The sequence below is a fragment of the Meles meles genome, chromosome 13 (genome assembly GCF_922984935.1).
Source record: "Meles meles chromosome 13, mMelMel3.1 paternal haplotype, whole genome shotgun sequence".
NCBI lineage: Eukaryota > Metazoa > Chordata > Mammalia > Carnivora > Mustelidae > Meles > Meles meles.
Window position 1 is genome coordinate 80,935,795 of NC_060078.1, and position 20,590 is coordinate 80,956,384.

General features: G+C 57.3%; 1 protein-coding gene across 7 annotated transcripts in view; it reads right to left on the reverse strand.

Moving 5' to 3' along the window:
* The window catches only part of CTBP2 (C-terminal binding protein 2), a 152,726-nt gene that overhangs the window by 17,689 nt on the left and 114,447 nt on the right, over nt 1–20,590 (reverse strand). Inside the window, exon 1 of one of the 7 annotated variants that reach the window (XM_046027987.1) lies at nt 15,554–17,183. The exons of the other annotated variants lie outside the window; for them this stretch is intronic. Coding sequence (XP_045883943.1) covers nt 15,554–17,183 — 1,630 coding nt within the window. Of the gene's footprint in view, nt 1–15,553; nt 17,184–20,590 lie in introns of those variants that run through there. 7 annotated transcript variants of the gene reach the window in all.

Below are 20,590 nucleotides of genomic sequence, written 5' to 3' on the forward strand. Positions count from 1 at the left end.
CACGTGGGGCTCCCATCCCCATGGGTGCGTTTCTGATGGGGGGCAGAGGAGATGCAGCCAGAGTCCCAGACGTCCAGAGCGGGTGGGAAAGGACACTGAGGTTGCATTTGGAGCCTCTCCAGCCATGATCACTTCATGGGGATCCGACCCTGGTGTCCCTGCACCCACGAACAGCCTCCCCTCAAATGCAGTGCTCCTCGGGATGCCTGGGTGGCTCAGTCGGTTAAGCCACTGCCTTCGGCTCAGGTCATGATCCCAGGCTCCTGGGATCGAGTCCCGCATCGGGCTCCTTACTCAGTGGGGAGCCTGCTTCTCTCTCTGCCTCTGCCCGCCACTTTGCCTGCTTGTGCTCTCTCTCTGACAAAGAAATAAATAAAACCTTTAAAAAAAAGAAAGTTTAAATGTAGGTGCTCCTCAATCAAAGTCACTTCCCACACCCCTGCACAAACCAGCCCTCCTCGCTGGGCCCAGCAGTCCCGATTTCCAGAAGGCCAGACACAGACTCAGATCGAAGGCCTGATAAAGCGCCTATCTCACAGACCTGCATTTCCAGTCTGGAGCTGAAGCTCACGACTGGGGTCAGACTGGGGAGCAGACGCTGACCTCGGGTCATAAATAAACCTGCATCCGAGGTTCAGCATTCGACGTGCAGACATGGCTGTGCTGGGTGGGGGTCCCAGCATCTACCCCAGTGCACGGGGTTCCAGAGCCTCGTGTCCAGGAGAGAGGTCTCCCTTGGTTGTAAACACAGTTTATCCACGTAGTAAAAACGGTCCTACACGGTCAGCCACGGGGTCTCGATCACAACTTGTTCAGAAGGTGGGTCTGGAAAGCCGGCAAAGGCACAGTGACTGTCCCTGTGTCCGGAGGCCTGGGAACAGCACCCATGCCCACGGCGGCGACCCTTGCCTTTCATGAGAACGAACACAGGAGAAGACGAGGGTGAGGCTTCCAGGCCGCAACTATAACAAAATGTGTGTTGATAAGCATGGCGCTGTTTTGGGGCTTAAAAAACACAGCTCCTCTTAGAAACCTCATCTCTGGGTCCACGTCACTGTCTGTGTTCTCCTCGGGCAAACACACGTTTCTCGGTGGCCACCCTGCCCTGCCCAGGCCGCGGGATCATTTTGAGAACTTGACACATGCAGGTATGTGTCCCCCACCGCGAATGGAGAACTTGATTTTTTCTCGGGATGTCTCGTCTTACAGCTGGACGGTTCTGACGGGGGAGGCTTGCTCGGCCTGGGGGGAGGTGATGGTGGAGGAACGGACACTCTCAGTCTGAGGGCCAAGGACCAAGAGCAGGTGCACGTCCCGCACGGAGCACGTGTCCCAGCTGACACCTAAGCGGGTCGGTCCGGGAAACCAACAGCAGCTCGCGCAGCTCCCAGCCCGCTTGGCGGCAGCGCCTCTCCGAGATGTGGACCCCCCTGAGTGGGGTTTAGCCTCACTCCTCCCCGACGGGCTCTGGCACGCAGGGCGGGCATGGTTCTGGGGGCCCGCAGATGGACAAGAGGTGGCTGCTCCCCTCAGCAGCTCCAAAGGCACAGGGAACCGGCTAAGGGAAGAAACAGCTTTTCCCTGGGCGGCTTCACAACTGGGAACACAAAGTAGGTTTTAATCAGGGCCAACTGCGGAAGGTAACTTTTCTGGGATAGAGGTTAGAGGAGCACACCTCAAAAATGCAGCTCAGGCTGGAAGGGAGCTGCCCTCAGGCACATGGTGAGTCAGCCCCGAAGAGAAGTAAGTACAGCAAACCCGCCCCAGGAACGCAGACACACGTGCCTTTTCTGCATCCACGGCAGACATCACTAATGGATCTCAGCACTGTTAGCCTCCGAGTCCCTGTTGATCACGATGCCCCGTGAGCGCCCGTGCAAGGTTGGGAGGACATGGGTGTGCCACTCCGGAGTGAGCCCAATCCCCTCTAGAAACCGGAAAAGGAAGGTGAAGGTCAGAAGGGGGCAGGGAGATGTGCGAAGGCCCCCGGAGAAGGAAGGACAGGCCCACCACCCAGGCTCAGACCTCGGTGTGCAGCGGAACCTTCTATGCCACCCCCTACAGGCCTAGGACCAGGGGTCCTGTGACCTCCTCCGTCGCTTCAGGACTGCCCTCTGCTCCACTGGGCTCCACGGCAGGGACCGTGGTTTGTTGCTCCCATCAACCTTCATGACTGGCTGGGACACCCGCCTTCCACGTGGAAGGCAGCCCTCTCCCAACATGACCTTGCCCTCCAAGGAGCTGGGACACTTCCCCAGTCCGGAAACAGACTGGCCTCGAACTTTGCTCGAAACAACGTCACCTAGCAGAATGGACGTGTCAATTCCAAGGCAAGGGCATCGGGCCACCCACAGTCACACTGGAACCAGCAAGGGTGGGTGGGGGGCACTGCAGACCGTCCCATCAGGGGGGTGTGTGTGTGTGCACGCGCGTGCACGTGCACCTGTGATCGGACAAAGACAGCAGCATGGACATGACCCACGCCGATGCTGCAGAGACCCCCGGAAGCTGGTCCCCAGGCATCACCAGGATGGATCAAGTCTGTTTAAGGCCCAGAAGACACATGCAGGGTCGGCGCCCCAAGCAGGGCTGAGCTGTGGGCATGTCAGTCATGGGATTCGTAATCACAGGTGCACGAGGGCCCGGCTGCTCCACCCAACAGCGGACTTCGAGCCCCCCCATCCCCGCCCTGAGGCCCGGCCCCTGGCAGTGGAGACCCCCGCATGGCCTTTGGAAATAGCATCCCCGTCTCCTCACCTCCTGGACGAGCCCCCAGCTCGGACTCCTCCCTCGGCACATCCCAGAACCCCCACTGATGCTAAGCCTTATGGCCAGGGCCCTAGGAGCCTTGCATCATCAGGTCGCTCCCTGGTTGGGAAGGAAGTTGTTCAACCTTTTGCTCCACAGACACCGGGAACCCAGAGGGCGGCAGGGTGCAGGAGGTGCCTGGCAGGTGAGCAGAGGCCTGCGGGCAGAGCCCGGCGGCCCCGAGCTCCTCAGTGCCCCTGCACCAGGCCATCGAGGACCTTGAACGGCAGAAAATTACTTAACTCAACCCTGAGCAAGAGCTAGCCCCAGGCCAGTGCTGGAAAAACAGCAGGAGTCAGGAACAAAACAGCCACCGGGGAATAAAAAGGATAAGAACGTGGCAATGGCCGGGCCATCCCGTGCGGACCCTCAGCCCCTCCAGGCACTGCCCCAAGTCCCCCTGGGGATGAGCGCCTTGACCAGGTAGGAGGGGAACTCTGAGCGGACACCGTGCCCTGGGAGCACAGCACCTCGGGTCAGTCAGATCCCCTGAGACACTGATCTTCCGCTGAGCCGCGAACACACTCGTAACCGCCGCATCGCACACGTCACCGGGCCGATGGGCACAGGTCAGCTGGGCTGCGGGGGTGACAGCCCCCTACCCCAAGGCAACCCCAAGGCAACTGCTCACAGGGCTGGCTGTGTCCCACAGACCAGCCGGGTTTTAAGTCACTCCTTGGCTCTGATTTTAGTGTTCTCTGAAGTCGGCCGGAGGTTCGCTTGAGAGATGGCCACAGGATAAGGAGATCAGCTTCTTAAATAAAACATGGATCTTAATGAGTCGTGGCCCTCGCAGTGAGATGGTTTCAGGCCACCCCCTCTGCAGCTCAGGTAACAGCTGGACAGAAAGCCGGCCAAGCAGGAGGTTCCCAGGAGCCTCGGCCACTGTCCCACCAAGGCTTGCTGGGCGATCGCGGCCAAACCCGTGTGCATGTGCGTGACCAATTCAGGAACAGAAGTGGGTGTCTACACCACCCTGTTCAGAGAAAAGGAGAACTTCTGTACCTCCAGAAAGACAAGCATTTGTGGCTGCTTTAACTAGTTCCTGAGAGCACCCAGGGAAACTGAGACACCAGTCTGATGAACTGTACAGTGTCCACACCACACTGCAGACCCTAAACGGAGAAAAGGGTCAGAAACTGCTTTCTCCAGCAGAGCTTCAAAACAAAACCAAGAACCACTGATCACTTGCTTGGAATCAGCCCCTTGGATAGTCACATGTGGCCCCGGGGGCTGACCGGCCACCTCTACGCACCCTTCCCAGAGTGGCTCCTGGCTTGGAGTGTTTGTGACCATGACCTTCACCAGTCTCCAGGGGGCCTCGTGTTTCCGGTGAATCCCTCTGCCCCGAAGAAGCTCCTGAAACAGGTGCTTTCCACTGGGGTGGGCTGAGCACCAGCCCTGAGCACCTCCTGCCTGACCAGCTGAAACGCACAGAAGAGGAAGTGCTTCCCCCAAGGTCTCGGGGAAGGGACGGGCTCAGTGCCACAGGGACAAGATGGAAAACCAAGCAGGCCACCGTGGGACACACTTTCACTGCAAAGCAGCCCAGGAAGCCAGGTTCTGCTTCCCTTTTTCCTTTCTTTCTTTCTTTCTTTCTTTCTTAAGATTTTATTTATTCACTTGACAGAGATCACAAGTAGGCAGAGAGGCAGGCAGAGAGAGAGAAGGAAGCAGGCTCCCTGCTGAGCAGAGAGCCCGATGTGGGGCTCGATCCCAGGACCCTGAGATCACGACCTGAGCCGAAGGCAGAGGCTTTAACCCACGGAGCCACCCAGGCGCCCCCAGGCTCTGCTTCTGACTGTGGTAAAGCGTGATTTCTGTTCTGAATCTCCCCAAAAGGTGGTCCTGGAGCACGCAAGGAGGGAGGAGGGGATGGAGGGATGTGGTCTGGGCAGACGCTGGGCTTGGGAAAAGCCGGTGATGCCCAGGTTCAAGGAGTCACTAGCTTCCCATCTGGGTGAGGTCACAATTCACCTCCCAACCTTCCCAGCATGCCTTGGGCACTGGACAGAGCCACAGACCCCTGGCCCGGGCGTCATCTAGTCTGATGACAGACAGGTGATCCCAGCTCAGGGGATGGGCAGGCCTTCAAGTTCCTCTCTCCACAGCAACACTGGCCCTTTGTCAATCACAAACGGCCACCAAATCAAGAATCCTCATCTGAGGTTTCTCACAGCAGGGATGGACCCTTCCTTTTGGGGTGGGTCTGGATTTTGTGGCTCAAGAGACGAATCTCAGTGAGCGTCCCCCACCATGATCTTGTGGCACCAGCAGAGGAAGAACCACCCCTCCCCCCCTTTGCTACCTTCCAAGCTGGGACCTCCTCCGCAGCCCACCAAGTCCCTCTTCCTGCTGGTTGGCCCTAGAGCCTCAGAACCACAGAGACTAAAAGGATGCCTTCGCCCGTCAGAACACCAGAGAATGGTGAGCACGCCGCAAGCTCCTGGTCCCTATCCCTCAGGCCACTCTCAGGGACACAAGGTCACTCTGCAAGGTGCCCTAAGACCCAACATACAATCATGGGCCGACATACATCCTAGTCCCGGAAATGCCAGCCTCGGCTTTTGACCTCCGCCCCTGAAAGCATCAGCGTCGGGACTCCCCCAACACATGATTTCCAAGACCATCTGGACAGGAAGCAGCCTACTGGGGACCTCCGACACAGGTCCCAGAGGTGCAGGCTCGGAAGGAGGAAGTGCCTCCCGCAAGGTCCTGGGAGTGAGCTTCGATCAGCTCAGGGCCACAGGGACAAGAGCAGGAGCCGGGGGCTGACACAGCTGTTCAGGGTGCTGGGTCTCTCACAGCCAGTCACCACCCACCTTGGACAGATCGGGGGGGGGGGGGGGGGCAGGATGTGTTGCGGGGGGGACACGACACAGTTCTGTCCCTTCTAAACTGTACCTGGGGAGACGACCAAGCCTTCAGGACTCGTCGACAGAGGACGGAGGAGAGAAAGGCGAGTATTCGCCGCCCAGAGCTCCCCACACCAACTATTTTTCCTAGAAACTACTGAGTGTGTACGGTGTTTACCATTTACCATATGTCTGTTTCCTGGGGCTTTCAATTAGCCTGGGGGCGGGGGGCGGCGTGTCCCACATCCTTTGGCAGGAGCTCTGGGCAACCTCGCTGAGCCTGGAACGGCGCTGCAGAGCGGCCCCTGAGACCCCTCCTCGCTCACCTGCTCCCGTCCCTGCGCTGGGGCTCCGGTCTCATTCCGCTCCCTGACGGGACGGGACAAGTCAGCCAAGTGCGAAACCACCCTCGCAAGTGGTGCGACCGACGCAAAACGGCAAACAACCCACACGGCACTCACAAGGTCACTGCTTCCCTAGGACGTGGGCTTTGCCCCCCAGGAGAGCCACGTCCCAGAGGGGGAGGCAGCTGCTGGGGTCGTGTGGTGCCAACACCAGCCATCACCTCTAAGGCTCCAAGCCAGGCACACGGAGGCAGTTCTCCACAACACAGCCTCTTCCCGAGCGGCCGGACATCGGAAACCACGACCCTGTTTGCCCGGAGCTCCCGGCCACCGGGACACGGGGCTGTGTGATGCAGGCCTGGCCCCCGGGCCTTCTCTGGACATCCTGCGCCAGCCCTGGGAAGGGCAAGGAGGGAGGAGCTGTCCCTCCAGGACTCCCGGGAAAGGCCCTACCTGCCCGTGGAGTGTGTTTTGTGCGAGCACTTCTCAAGTTCTAAAAATGTGCCCATGGCAACAACAGAAGGGGATGTTTGAGAAAAATAAAATGAAATAAAGATGAGAAAAGAAGGGACGGTCGCCAGAAGAGTCTGGCAGAGGCGAGCTTTGCACGCCCACTTGCCGGCCTGTGCAGCGTCGGCGTGTCGCCCGCTCACGTGGGGCTGACTGCACGCTGCCGAACGCGCCGGCCCCAACCACTCTCCCGGGCGCACCCGGGCCTTGCGCCACGCGGGGGGCTGTGGCACAGTCTCAGGGATGCACGGGGAGGGGGGCGGAATGGTCTGGAACACTGCAAGTCGGGGTGGGGATACAATGGGGGAGGGAAGCCCCTGGAGGGCTGGGCCCCCGACCAGGCTGAGGACGCCCCATAGTCCCTTTTGGTGCCTGGAGGGGCCTTTCTTTTCACAGAACGGGAAGCAGCAAGGAAGCTGCTCAGGTGACCCATGAACGCAGAACGGCGTGAACAGCCCGGCCCTGCTGCGGCCACGGTTGGCTTGGAGCTCGGGCTGCCCCTGCTCCTTCAGGGCCCCTGAAGAGCCTGGTGGGCCCAGGGGCGGTTCTTCTGACCATACTGCCCAGGCCCTGTGCCCACAGAAACAAAATAGTGCCCTGTTTCTTAGCTACGACAGCCACCGAGGCCAGGATGGGAGACTGAAGAAGCCCAAGGCTTTCAGCTAACTCCGTTTTTCATGTGGCCCTAACACCAAAAAGGAAAGTGATTTCTAAAGACCCTTTAACAGCCTGGCTGTCCGGCAGGCCCGCGGCCAGGCGTGCGGCCCTCAGGCCCTGGAGTGGCCGGGAAGCGGGTTTTCCCAAGGACAACAGCTGGGGGGCATCCCCTCCCGGCTCTTCTCCTCAATAACTTTTTTTTCTTAAAGCCTAATGACTTCTAAAGTGCTCCAGGCTCAAAGCCAGTTCACAGGGAAACACTAGGACCCATCACAAAGTCATATTTATTCCATCAAATAAAAAAGCACCTAATAGAGAAATCCCCAGTGGGGAAGTTGGTTAGGTTGAGAGGTCAGCTTTGAGCTGACCGTACGAGGGAGCGTGGCCAGGCCCATGCTGTGTGGCCGGCGACCGTGGCCACCTCTCCAGGCACAGCCCCCTTCAACTGAGGAAAATCGCCACATCCCCTTGGCCTTGGCCATGCCCGCTGCGGCCGGCCCGGGAAGAGGCAGGCAGCCAGGAGAGGAACTCAAGAGGTCAGCTGCAGGAGCGGCAGCCCCCGCACCGCGCCCCCCTCCCCCGGCCCCAAACCCGCACACGGGAGCTTAGCAGTTGTGGCTGGCTAAGGCCCACTGAAAATTTTAACTGACGTTTTATAAAAACTGGAAGACAATGCACAGGATGGGGTCATGAGTCCCGGAGCCCTCGAACAGAGAGAGGCGGGCTGGGACACGATGCGGCGGGAACCAAGGCCAGCTGCGCGTCTGGAGCCAGCGCGGGTTCTCTGCACGGGCGGGAGGGACGGGAGCAAGGGGCGGACTGTGAATTAACTGATCTCCTTTCCCTCTTTACTAGGGTTGGTAGGAAGCCCGGAGAGACAGGCCCCTCCTTGTGCACAAGACCGCAGGGAAAGCTCTGCCTTCTGGCCTCCCACCCAGCTTCCTCTTCCCTGACATGCTTGCTGGTACCTCTACTCAACTCTGCCCTCTGTTAGAGCCATTTCCCAGAGCAGGGCTTAATCCTCTTAGGACAAAAGAACATTTACACTGCATTGAAGACAGAAGAATTCCTTTCCTCGGCTCAAAGGCAGCAGGGTCGGAGGAAGGAGGTTTGGCTCTGCAGTGGGCAGGGCACCGAGTCTGGCCAGGAGCAAAGCCTGGGCCAGGGCATGGTGTGACATGCTCCTCACTCCCATCACCTGATGTCACACTTGGGGAAATGAGCCTTGGAGCACCACCGGAGTCCTCTGGAATCACCCCCTCTACTGTTCTTGCGGACGTAGACCTCAGCTTCTGGCCCGGGCTGGTCTCCATTCCCCGCTCAATACCACTGTTGATCTTCCCACCTGACCCCGAAGCCCTGCGCTCGGTGGCTCCTCGTGGCACAGTGGCCAGTCACACGTGTGAAATCAGACAGGCTGGTTTCAAGTCCTGGCCCTGCTGTGTGACCTGGGGAAGAGTATTAACCTCTCTAAGCCTCAAGACTGTCATCTTAATAGGGAATTATTCAGCGCCTTCTCAGGAATTCAAACGCTCCAGAACCATGACAATCACACTGTTTCTTACGGGACTGATTCAGACTTGGATTCTCTCAATGCTGGTAAAGCACCGCCCCATTCCCCCCTCCCCCCCCCTCCCCCGCCCGCAGTCCTGTCATATTGTCAGTGCTGGGAGGACAGGCTCCCCCCGTCGGCCCCACCAGCTGTCTGGGTACCTGCATCTGGGACCCAGAAGTCAGAGTTCCCGTCGGGAACCTTCATTTCTTCCCACAAACTCAGCCTCCCAGGATGTTTCCTCCCACAGCAACCTTGTTTAAACAACAAGTTGTTCCACTCACACTTGGCAAACCCTTCCTGGGATCAATTCTCAACTGATCTCAGGAGAACATGTCCCCAGAGCCGCCCACCTTCTCAGTGGGGACGGGCATTTACAGGTTTGATTTTATGCTCTCCTAACAATTTGCCAAAAAAGTTATTTTATTCATACACTGCGTACTGCTATTTGGCTAAATTTAACTGCAGTGTACCTTCCTGTTCCTTGAGCAGTGGAGGGAGCAAGAAAAAGTGAACAGACTTGTTTTTTTCCTTTACACAAAAAGCAACTAGAAAGTTCTTTGTGCAAGCCAGCACCAAAATGGGGAAAACACCCAACAGCAGCATGTTTGAGGCTAACAGGGGCTGATCAATTATAGATGATACGCATTATTTCTATTTCATAAATCTAAGAAACAAAACAAACAAAAAAAACCACTCCTATGAAACAGCTTTAGAATTCTTGCTTCAGGGGCGCCCGGGTGGCTCAGTGGGTTAAAGCCTCTGCCTTCGGCTCAGGTCATGATCCCACGGTCCTGGGATCGAGCCCCGCATCGGGCTCTCTGCTCAGCAGGGAGCCTGCTTTCCTTCCTCTCTCTCTCTCTGCCTGCCTCTCTGCCTACTTGAGATATCTGTCTGTCAAATAAATAAAATCTTTAAAAAAAAAAGGAATTCTTGCTTCATATCTTGGGGACAAGAAATTAGCTCAAAATGTCTAAAAGTCTTCTCTTTTAATATATGTTGCTTTTCTTTTAAAAATGTCTGTTTTCTTTGGATGATTCATTGCCAGACGCAATACATACAGTATGAGGCTCCAGCACTGCCCGGCCTGGGCCCCCTCCCCTAGCTCGGCTCCCCTGAAAGCAAGAGCAAACGGGTGCTGAAACGACGGGACAGCTCATGCAGTGGAATGTACTGGATCCCCACCTCACACCCATGTGCGAACTGGACTCAAAATGGTTCAAACACGTAAATGTGAGAGTGAACATGGTCAAACTCTTAAGAAAGTAAACATAAGCAAACATTTTTATGACCTTGGATTACGATACCCAAGTGCAAGGCAAGAGAAGGAAACAGGTACATAAACTGAGCTTCATCGACATTAAATGAAAACTTGTCTTTCAAAGACAGTATCAAGAACGTGAAAAGACAGCCCTGAAACTGAAGACAGTACTTGCAAAGCACGTATCGTATACAAAAGCCAGTGAGGACTTCTTGTCTGCTCCTGGCTCCATGCGCCATGGAAGACCCAGGTCGAGCCCTGAGATCGATGAAACCGAACAGAAGTTGCAGAACTACAGCAGAGGGCAAAGAGCATGTAGGGGATCGGAATGGCTAAGGGATACATGGAAAGATGCTCAATATCACTACTCACCAGGGAAATGCAATCAACACCTCCACGAGATATCAACTCACACCTGTTAGAATGGCATCATCAAGAAGACAAGAGACAACAGGTGTTGGGGTGCCTGGGTGGCTCAGTGGGTTAAGCCTCTGCCTTCTCCCAGATCATGATCTCGGGGTCCTGGGATCGAGCTCCACACTGGGCTCTCCACTCAGCAGGGAGCCTGCTTCTCCCTCTCTCTGCCTGCCTCTCTGCCTACTTGTGATCACTCTCTCTGTCAAATAAATAAATAAAATCTTTTAAAAAAATGAGTGTGTGGTAAAAAAAGAAATCAGAGGGGCGCCTGGGTGGCTCAGTCATTAAACATCTGCCTTCAGGTCAAGTCATGATCCCGGGGTCCTGGGATGGAGACCCGCATCCGGCTCCCTGCTCAGCAGGAAGCCTGATTCGCCCTCTCCCACTCTCCCTGCTTATGTTTCCTGCCTCGCTGTGTCGCTATCAAAAAAACAAATAAAATCTTAAAAAAAAAAAAAGGAAATCATAGTCACTATTAATGGGAATGTAGGTTGGTCCAACCACTGTGGAAAACAGCATGGACGTTCTTCAAAAAAACTAAAAGAAAATCTATCATACAATCCAGCCATTCCACTCTGGGTCTATACGCAAAGGAAACGAACACAGGATCTCAACAGATCTACACACCCTTGTGGTTATCAAAGCATTCCTCCCAACAGCCAAGATCCGGGAACAACCCCAACACCTGTCAACAGATGAATGGCTAAAGAAGGGAAGACGTAGATGTACGAGTATTACTCAGCCACGAGGAAGGAAGATATTCAGTCTCCCATTCACAACAACACTGTGGGGCCATGAACACATCACGCCATGCCGGAGAGGTCAGACAGAGAAAGACACATACGTACAATATCACTTGTACGCAGAATCTAAAAAGGGTCAATCTGTAAAAACTAGAGTGAACTGGCTGATACCAAGGAATGAGGGGGGAGGCATGCCCAAGAGGGACAGTGTTTCAGGATGCAAACTGGGGACACGTGTCATCCATAGAGACCCGATGCGCAGTGTAATGAACATAGACGATGTCGTGTGAGAGTTACGTAACCCAATAGATGCTGCCTCGTCCACAATCGTTGCTGTATACGAATCGATCAAAACAGCACGCGGTACACCTTAAACAATGTTACGTGTTAAATATAACACAGTTAAAGAACAAAGGTCAGATGAGAAAGTACCATGGTAAAGACTGAGTCAGTGTCCCCTTTTCTTGGGCAGATAAACCTACCAATACTCATCCACACTGTGCATTCAGCTCAGCCCCCTGTGCCCCAACTCTGGAAATTCTCCAAAAAATTTGGCCCACGCTGTGGGGTGGTCGGACTGCCACCTCTTTTAAAGATTTGAGAGGCAGGCATCCCTGGGGGAAGAGATACAAAAACACAAACTATTCACCGGAAGCCAAAGCCGAGCCTGTCAGGTCCTTCCTCGAAGGCGGGACGGGCGAGGCTCAACTCTTTCTCCAACAGGAAGACAGAATGCCCATCTAGCGAGAGGGCACGACCTGTCCCGGGAAACTTCCAGCCTGCTCAGGCCACACCGAAGAGGATCTAGCAACAGGAGCTCGGGCAGAGGTGGCCGGTCCCAGGGTTCCCCTCCCGTGAGAACACGAGGCAGCTCCTTCGGACTAACTCCGAGGAAAGCACAGCCAGGACTGGCCGCAGTAACCACCTTCTGTGTCCTGCACGCCAGGGAGAATCCCCGGGTGACTCTGCAGCCCTCCAAGAAGGCCGAGGGAGCCCACTTGACCCAAAGGGGTAGGGGCTTCCTGGCCCTTGAGGCAGAGGGCTGGACTGGGTCAAACCCAAGTTCTCAGGCCACACTCCTTGAACGATCACTGACACACACCCCCCTGGAGGGGGTCTGAGTCATCAGTGCGTGGGCTGGAGGGCCCACTGCACAGAAGGTGACGGGAATTCCCAGACACCCGGTTTTGTGAAAGGCCCACTAATGTTTCACAGGACCCAGGCCTGGTGGCATGGCCCTCACACCCCAGAACAGCCGGCGGCAGGGTCTTCTCCAGGCTGCCCGACCACAGTCCACTCGGACGTGGTCCTCCACGGACAGAAGCTACTAGCACCGACCGTCACGTGCAGAGGGTCCCTCCAAGAAAGCCAAGGCCAGGGAAGGAATCACCACGTGTGCACACACCCAACCCTCTATTCTGATTCTGAGACTAGAGTTTTCTCCCGCGGGACCTTCCTACCCAGGAGGCCAGGGGCCCACATGCGGTGACTAGCTCTGGCGACCTGGAACATGGTGACGGCCTGTCCCCCCATGACCCTGGTGCCAACGGACCTTGGATGTGCCCTTGGGCAGCGGCCCCGGCACTGACGGTGGTCACAACACTTAACGAATCCAATCGCTCGCAGTCAAATGCCTGGAAGGAGACAAACCCCCAGACAGTGAGGGCCACACCGCATTGCTCGTTGGAGTCTGTGAGCGCTGGCGGTGCTCTCGGCGAGCCCTCTGTGGGTGGTGTGCCCTGCTGTCTCTGGGGGAGACAGAAACCCGACTGTGGCCGCAGCGCCGCTGTTGGCAGGACGCGCCCCACCGCACGGTCGCAGATAGGGCTGCAAGACACCTCGTGATGCGGGGGAGGGGTGATGCTGGGCGGCAGCCACAGCTGGGGGGTTGTGCAGCTCGGGCCACGGTCAACCCGGTCAGTGTGTACACGACAGCAGACCCACCAGATGCCAAGGCTCGTCCGGGTCTGACGTGCACTAATCCCCCGTCACATGGGGCTGGCGGGCTGCACGAGCGGCCCCGGAGCGCCTGGTCCACGGACTAGCAAAGAGCCCATTACCCCACCCTCAAAGCCAACCACGGTGAAGCAGGTAGTTCAGGGACTGAGAGAAGCAAGGAGGTGTTAGAACACCCAAAGCACGTCAAAGTCAAAGCAGGCACTTAGAACCAAACACACAACCCACCGGGAACCCACAGACTGCCTCCCCCAAGACAGAGAAGAGAGTCGCCTTCCCGAGCTTTCCCTGCCTCTCCGGATCAGAGGGAAACCTTGTGGGTTAGGTGAAGACCAAAATGAACATTTACTCGTGCGGGCTGTGAGCCAACGGCCGCGGCGGCCAGAGCCGGATCTGAGGACGGCCACCCCCTGCTCAGCCCGGCAGCACAGGCAGGCTGGGGCTGCCCATGAATGCCGGGTTCCCAGCCTTTAGGGCCGGCGTGCTTTCCTCAAGTGTCCGTGCTGCCCTCTCGGGGGCAAAGCGACCACTGGGGCTTGGCAGTAGGAACCAACAGATCCGAATCTGGCCGTGGACGCTGCGAAGGCTGCCCCTCGACCATGCCAGTTCTGCAGGCTGAAACGTCCGGGAGAAGCCCAGTTCCTGCCTCCCGGTCCCCGACACACCACGTTCAGGGGAGGGCCGTAAAGACACACTGAATGTAGCAGAAGGATCTAGGAGGAGAACGACCGCTCCGGGACAGATCATCTGACAGAGAAATTTATTTGCTGGCAGACTTCCGACTGCAGGCTTCCTTGCCACTGGCTGGCTGCCACACAAATGAAACAAAAAATCAATATCCTTTGGTCTACAAAACAGTGTGTTAACGATCCTACTCCAAACAACTTAAATAATATCCCCCGACCCCGCGCCCAAATAACGGGGAATGTTTCTGTTAGAAGGCATTGCAAGATAAACAGAAGAAAGAAGAAAATAAGGCAATTTTACAGGTCCCTCCTTCAGCAAAACCTTTCCAGGACTTCAATGAGGAGATAATCTTTCTGTGATTATGACCAAACCCTCCCGTTGCTTAGCAACACATAATTAAGGACTATGTTTTCAGATCCGCTTCGCAAGCCCGGCCGTTATCAGATGAAATTACCGCAGCAACAAATGTCATCCCCATGCAAATTAGTTGGTTGCAAAGAAGGAATGTTTGCGAGGGGGAAGGTGCATACGTTCTCCGCGTGCCCATCTGAATTTCCCCTGCCGCACGTTGATTAGAGGGAGAGGGGGGACAAAAAAGTCAGATACATTGTACGATCAAACTTAAAAGCCACACCAGCCGTTTCAGCCTCCTGCTAGCCACGCGGTCACTGCCCCCCCCCCCAAAAGTGACCCCTGAGCCAACCCAGCCCCTCAGGTTTTCAGGATCAGGCTCCCACAGCTGACGGCGGGGCATTTTCAGACAAGTACGTCTTATTTTTCACACCAGTCCCTCCACCTGAGAACTCTAGTTATTCAGAAAAAAATTCCATTTAAATGGGATTCAGTTTTCTAAAAAGGGGTGGCAAGAAGGAAGAAGGCGGGGGGGGGGGGGGGGGGAAGAAAACCCTGACCTAGAGCATGAATTATCAGTAAAGATTCTACAGTGAAAACACAAGGTGAAGTGTTGTTCAGAGAACGTCCACCTGGAATTTCACCCACAAAACCCAGGGAAACACATCTAACAAATTACACGTGTCTCCTGTCTTTGAAGAGAACCACCAAGGACAGCGCTTTCCGTCTTCAACTCGAAAATGTATCATTCCCAACAAGTAAACAGAATCCCCAACTGCGTTTTCCAGAACCAGACGCCGCCTGTCTTCGAAACAGGGTGTTCTAAGGGATGTCGTCCTCTTGCTTTGTGTGACACACAGGCCGGGAAGCACACCCGGTCTGAGCTCTCCGGTGCTTCTCACCTCGGACACTGCGCACAGAACCTTCCCAGGTGTGTCTCCACGCCACGGTACACTCCTCACGGCAAGCGAGGGTCACCCAGTTTGTGGGAGGCCCTGCCCAGATACCTGCACCTTCCCCAGAGCCACCGAAGTGAACTGGAGACAAGGCCACCCCCGTGAGCCCACGGCTCCGTTCTGTTCCGAGCGACTTCTGGGTTTCTCCCAGAAACACGACTGTCGCATCAGCACAGAGAGCGTCACTAAGGACCTGGGCCCAAACCCGAGAATGGGAAGGTCACGCTGCAGTCCCCGTGGGTCAGCCTGAACCGTAAACCCGTCTCGCTCCAGAGTTCCCATCCCCCTCGGCTAGCTGTGGGGGCAGATGCGTGCACCTGGGTGTTGGGTCTGGTCTCCCCAGGCGTGGCGGGAGAGCAACAAAAACGGGAGGACCCGCAGCCCCGGGCTCACACCTCCGCCCGCACCACCCCCTCACCACCGTCCCAGCGAGGAAGGGCAGGAAGGGCTCATTACTTGGTTCCGGAGCAAGCATGGTGGACACGATGATGGGGGCCCCTGTCCGCCGGGCCACCTTCTGGTAGGGCGGCTGAGGCGTGTGGAGGCTCTGGCTGGCTGGTGGCAGTGGGGACAGCTCCACAGGGACACTGGGCTTCCGCAGGAGCTGGGGGCTGCCGTGGGGGCTGGGCAGGGGAGACGCGGCCACGCTGCGCTCCCGCTTCAGCAGCTCCATGGGCACCGTGTAGGCTGTGGTGTAGGCGGTTCTGGGGCCTGGGTGAAGGGGGGCAGCAGGGCCCGGGTGAGTTAAGGCCACCCCGGCCTGCGGGGGGTACGAGGAGCCCAGCCGGGCCGTGAGGGCGCAGGGGGCGGGAGGGCTGTACCCAGAGCTGGAGGGGAAGTGGGGGGCCTGGGTGCCCACCCCGGGGGCGGAGTAGGCAGCAGCGGCCTCCAGGAGGTGCTGGGACGGCGCGCTGGAAGGGCGGCGAGCCAGGTCCCCCACAGGCTGGGGCTGCAAGGCCGAGGTGCCCAGGGCAGACAGGTCGCCGTGGAGCTCGCCGCGATGGCTGAAGCTGCTGGAGCGCACCCGGGGGGAGGATGCCCCCCGGCCCTGCCGGCGCAGCTGCATCTCAGTCCTGCAGGTGCCGGCCAGGCGGCTCAGCACGCGGGCCTGGCCCAGGTTGGGCGCGACGCACTTGATGTCTGCGTCCTCCATGGTGGCCAGGACGGCCGGTGAGTCGAAGCCCTGTTGCAGCAGAGCCACCAGCGTGGCCTCGGCCACCCCCTCTGCCCGCAGGAGCGCCAGGAACTCGGGCAGCGCGCTCCTCCTGCCCCCGAGCCCCTGGAAGGAGGACGGGTCCGCCTCGTAGTTCTCATCGGCCATCCTGGAGGGGACCCCACCCCGAGCAGGCCCGTAGCCACGGTGCAGGGCTCCCGGGGCCACCCCCGTGCTGCCATCAGAGGCGCTGGCTGCGGCGGGGTCCACGACCAGGCAAGTGGGGGCCGCCTGCCTGGCGGGGGCAGAATCCACGGGCCTCTCGCCGGCGTCATTGTAGAGCTGGCTGGCAGGGTGGGCGGGGACCTCCGGGGCGTACCTGCCGTCGGCCAGCTCCCTCCCACACTGCGTGGGTGACGGAGCCCGGCTCTGCGTCCGCTGCCCCTGAGCCACGCCTTTGCCCGTGGGGTCCCGGTACAGGTGGCCGGCCTCCTGCAGGGCAGGGACCCGGCCTTGCTCCGGATCCCATGACATCCTGCTGCCCATCACGCCGTAACCAGGCAGCGACCGGCCGAGTCCCAGGTCACGGGGGTGGCGAGCCTCCCTGGGTGCTCGAGCGGCTCCCGCGGCGTCACCGTAGTGATCCCGCGGCAGCAGGCCACCTCGCCCAGACATCACTGCCTGTCTGCTGTCATAAAAGGTGAAGTCGGTGACTGGGCTCTTCCCTCCAGCGACAGAGTTGAAGAAGGCCTCCCGGTAGACGTAGGGCTCGGCGGCGCCCTGTGGCTCATACCAGGGTCCTGCAGCAGCGCCGTCCGCCACGGAACTGCTCCTCGCCGGAGCCTCGGCCACTTCCCAGGGACCCTCGTACCACCCGGCGGCATCCCAGCTTTGGGAGCGGCCGATGTGGACCTGACGGCTGGGGACCGGCATCGGGAAGGAGGGACGGAGGCCGAGGCAGGGCAGGACGCCGGTCTCTGTTAATCTTCAGTTACACGCATCACAACAGGCCCGCTGCCTTCTAGCCCTTCCCAGACGGCCAAGAAAGACCAACTGGGGGTTTTCTATTTCAGAGTACGGTCTGAATTATTAATCCTCCGAAACATTAGTAGACAAAACACAACACTCACGGTAACTTCGCCTCACTCCCCAATGGCAGCTCCAGTCCCAGAAAGGAGGCTGCACCAGGCTTGCCGCCCCCCCCCCCTTCCAGGGGGTGAGCTCACATGGACCTCGGCTCTCTCAGCGTGGGGATTAGGAGCTAAATAAAACCCCTAAAGCTTTTGTTCCATGTGACATCTCGTTAGATGGAGGGACATGGCAGAGGGCTTCAGCCAGGCCTGCCAACCTGCAACTGCCAACTACTTTCGCACGGAAGCTCTGGCTTATCTCCGTGGTCCTCACCGGGGTACTTTTGGGATGAGCACTGCCTCCCCGTCCTCCCGATGCCTCCCCCCACCCCTGCCCGGGATCGCCTAAAAGTGACAGAAGGAAAACAGGAAAAGACCGCTTTAATGCTGATTCAATCTTAATCCACCCTGATGAAATGTTAATCCACTGCACACGGCTAGGAACAAATTAAATGTGAACAGGCAGGCGGGATAAAAAAGGGGGGGTGCGCAGTCTCACACACAATTCTAGAACACGAGGCACCCTGAGAGATGGACCAGGTCTGCAGCTGGATGCTCCGGGCGACGTCGAAATCTGGCTCCGAGGACCCTGGTTACCAGTCAAATGAGTTACGCCACTCAAGTCCAAATGCATTTTTTACTTTATTATCGGAAAACACAGATCCCTTCATGCTGCCAGGGATGAACAAACCAAAAAAAACCTCTGTGGGTCATCGAGAATTTACCATTTTAACACTGCCACAGAGGTCAACGGCTAAGCCCCTGACGTTGCGAAGGAGAACCGGGAAGCAGCATTCCAGCAGGCTGGCGGGCTTAGATTCTGCAGACGATTCTCCAGTACGCCTACGGATTAAGATTTTGGCATCCCTCACTGGGGACTCTGGGTGCAGTAACACGAGCAACAGCAGTTATTTAACAGAGATCAACTAGACCTCCCCACCAGGAGCATTACAGCATTTCCTAATAAATACTGAACGGTTCGAGAAGCAGCACCGTGGACAAAGCCGCACGGTTTGCTCCTCCGACCGAGGGGAGCTCCGACGCACGAACTCACACCAGAACCAAAGCTTGCGACCGCGGGGTCCAGTGAGAACATCTGCAACCGAGATCATGAGCCTGCCTGCAGCCGTGACACCCGAGAGTGGTGTCTTCACCCACATCTCTCAGCACCAGATTCAATTAGAATCTTAGACTTCAAAATCCAGTTGTTAAAAGAAAAATTGTTTTTTGAACGAGTACTGAAATTCTACTGTGCGAGAGGAAAGTGGGTCCAAGTCCGTTTCCAGGAGCTGGAGGTATACGGTACTGCAAGACAGTTTCAGGGGCGCAGAGCCCCCCTCTCCCCCATCTCCCTGCGTCCTGAGACACACACGAACTCAACTCTGTGACAAGCTCTGCGTCCACCCACTGACTGTCGGCGAACTGGTGGGGAAGCAGCCGAGGACCCCAGGCTGTTACCTGCACACGGCCGTCCCCATTTCTGACCCCCAAGTACCAACAAAGCCTCAAGTTATCTGGGAAAATTCCCTGGCAGGTGGAGAGGAGGCCTAAATCCTCCTCCAATCCCCTCCACCTCCTGGGATCCATGGGAAGGGGAAAAAAAAATTAACAAGCCGCAGTGCCAATGCGGGGTTTCTGTGTATAAAAGGTGGCTGCTGGCACCAATTTCTGTAATTCCGCTGCTGGCACAGTTGGCACCACGGGCTGAAAGGCCTGGCTGGGCAGGGGCCGGAGGAAACAGGCCCGGCCACACCAAGATGGCATTTACGCGTCTCCCCAGCAGCCGGAGGATGTGTTCCCTTAGAAGAGCCACCGGAAAGGACAGGCGCACATTACAGAGCCCTGAACCAAATGGAAACAGTGCTATCTGGTTACAGCGGGTCATCTCCCGGCGCGGCTGGGCCAGCCCACCTCGTGCATGTTGTCTCCTCCCCTGGGCGCAGCTCGGGGCATCCTCCCCTCTGGAAAGGAGCAGGCCAGGGAGGATGGGGCACCTCACCGGGGACCCTTCTCAGAAGGAGGGGAAGGCTGGTGTGGACACAAGCCTGTGGGCTGGGCGAGACACACCTCGGCCGGAGAAGACACTAAAAACCAGACATGCTCGAGACGCCTCTGCCCACCTCTACCCCCTCACCTCTTCCCGTTCCAGTCCCGGGGTTTTGGGCCAAAAGGGGCCTGTTAGGCCTCTCAGGGAGGACCACACCCCACTGTCTCCTTTTCCTCCCCCACTGGCGGGTGGATGGACAACCGTAGTCCTTATCCTGCAGAAGTGACCAGAAACCAGGCATCTCTGGTATCCAGTCTTTCTTACAGTTTCCTTGTCAGAGGATGCCCACACCTGCCAACGTCTGTACCAGGCGGGCGCCGTTCTAGGTGCTCAGCCCATAAGCGACTCTGCACAGGCCCACAGGGTGTGGGACACAGGTCCAACTCCAACTCCAACCAAAGCTAACACTCTGCTTTCCAGAATCCCCTGCACTGACCCTGCGTAGCTCTGGCCCACTGCTGGGAAAGGAAACCTCTTTAACACAGTAATCCTATGACTCGCTTAAGAGTTTCCCAAACTCCCAAGTATTGACGAGGTCACCTATAAAATTAACTGCTTGAGTAGCAGAAAGTACTCCTGAACTTGGACTCTGCCAGCCCTCAAAGTGGGGCGCACGGGGCGGCTGCCGGAGCTGGGGACCCCTGCCGAGAGCTGATGACAGAAACTGTCTGAAGCCTCAGGTTAACATCCACCCATTTCCTTTTCTCCCCATCTTGTGATCAAGAAAACATAAAACGAGATGGGATCGGGAGAGAGACAAACTCACGAAACAAACGGGGTTGCCGGGGGAGGGAGCTTGGGAGAGGGTGGTGGGTTATGGACACTGGGGAGGGTGTGTGCTATGGTGAGTGCTGTGAAGTGTGTAAACCTGGCGATTCACAGACTTGTACCCCTGGGGATAAAAATACATTATATGTTAACAAAAAATTTAAAAATAAATTAAAAAAGGAAAAGAAAAAAAAAACATAACATCGTGTGGCTCTAGGGCTCAGGGGCCCCATTTGTGATGCAGGCGCATCCCTTCAGAGGTAGAGGATGGACCGAGAGCTGCCTGGGCGGGATCTCTGCAGCAGGGGGGGCCCGGGAGGCCCACCTGGCTTACGCACATCACGTTCACGGTTCAAGTTCTCCAACGCAAGCAGGACTGTCTAGAACGTGGACCC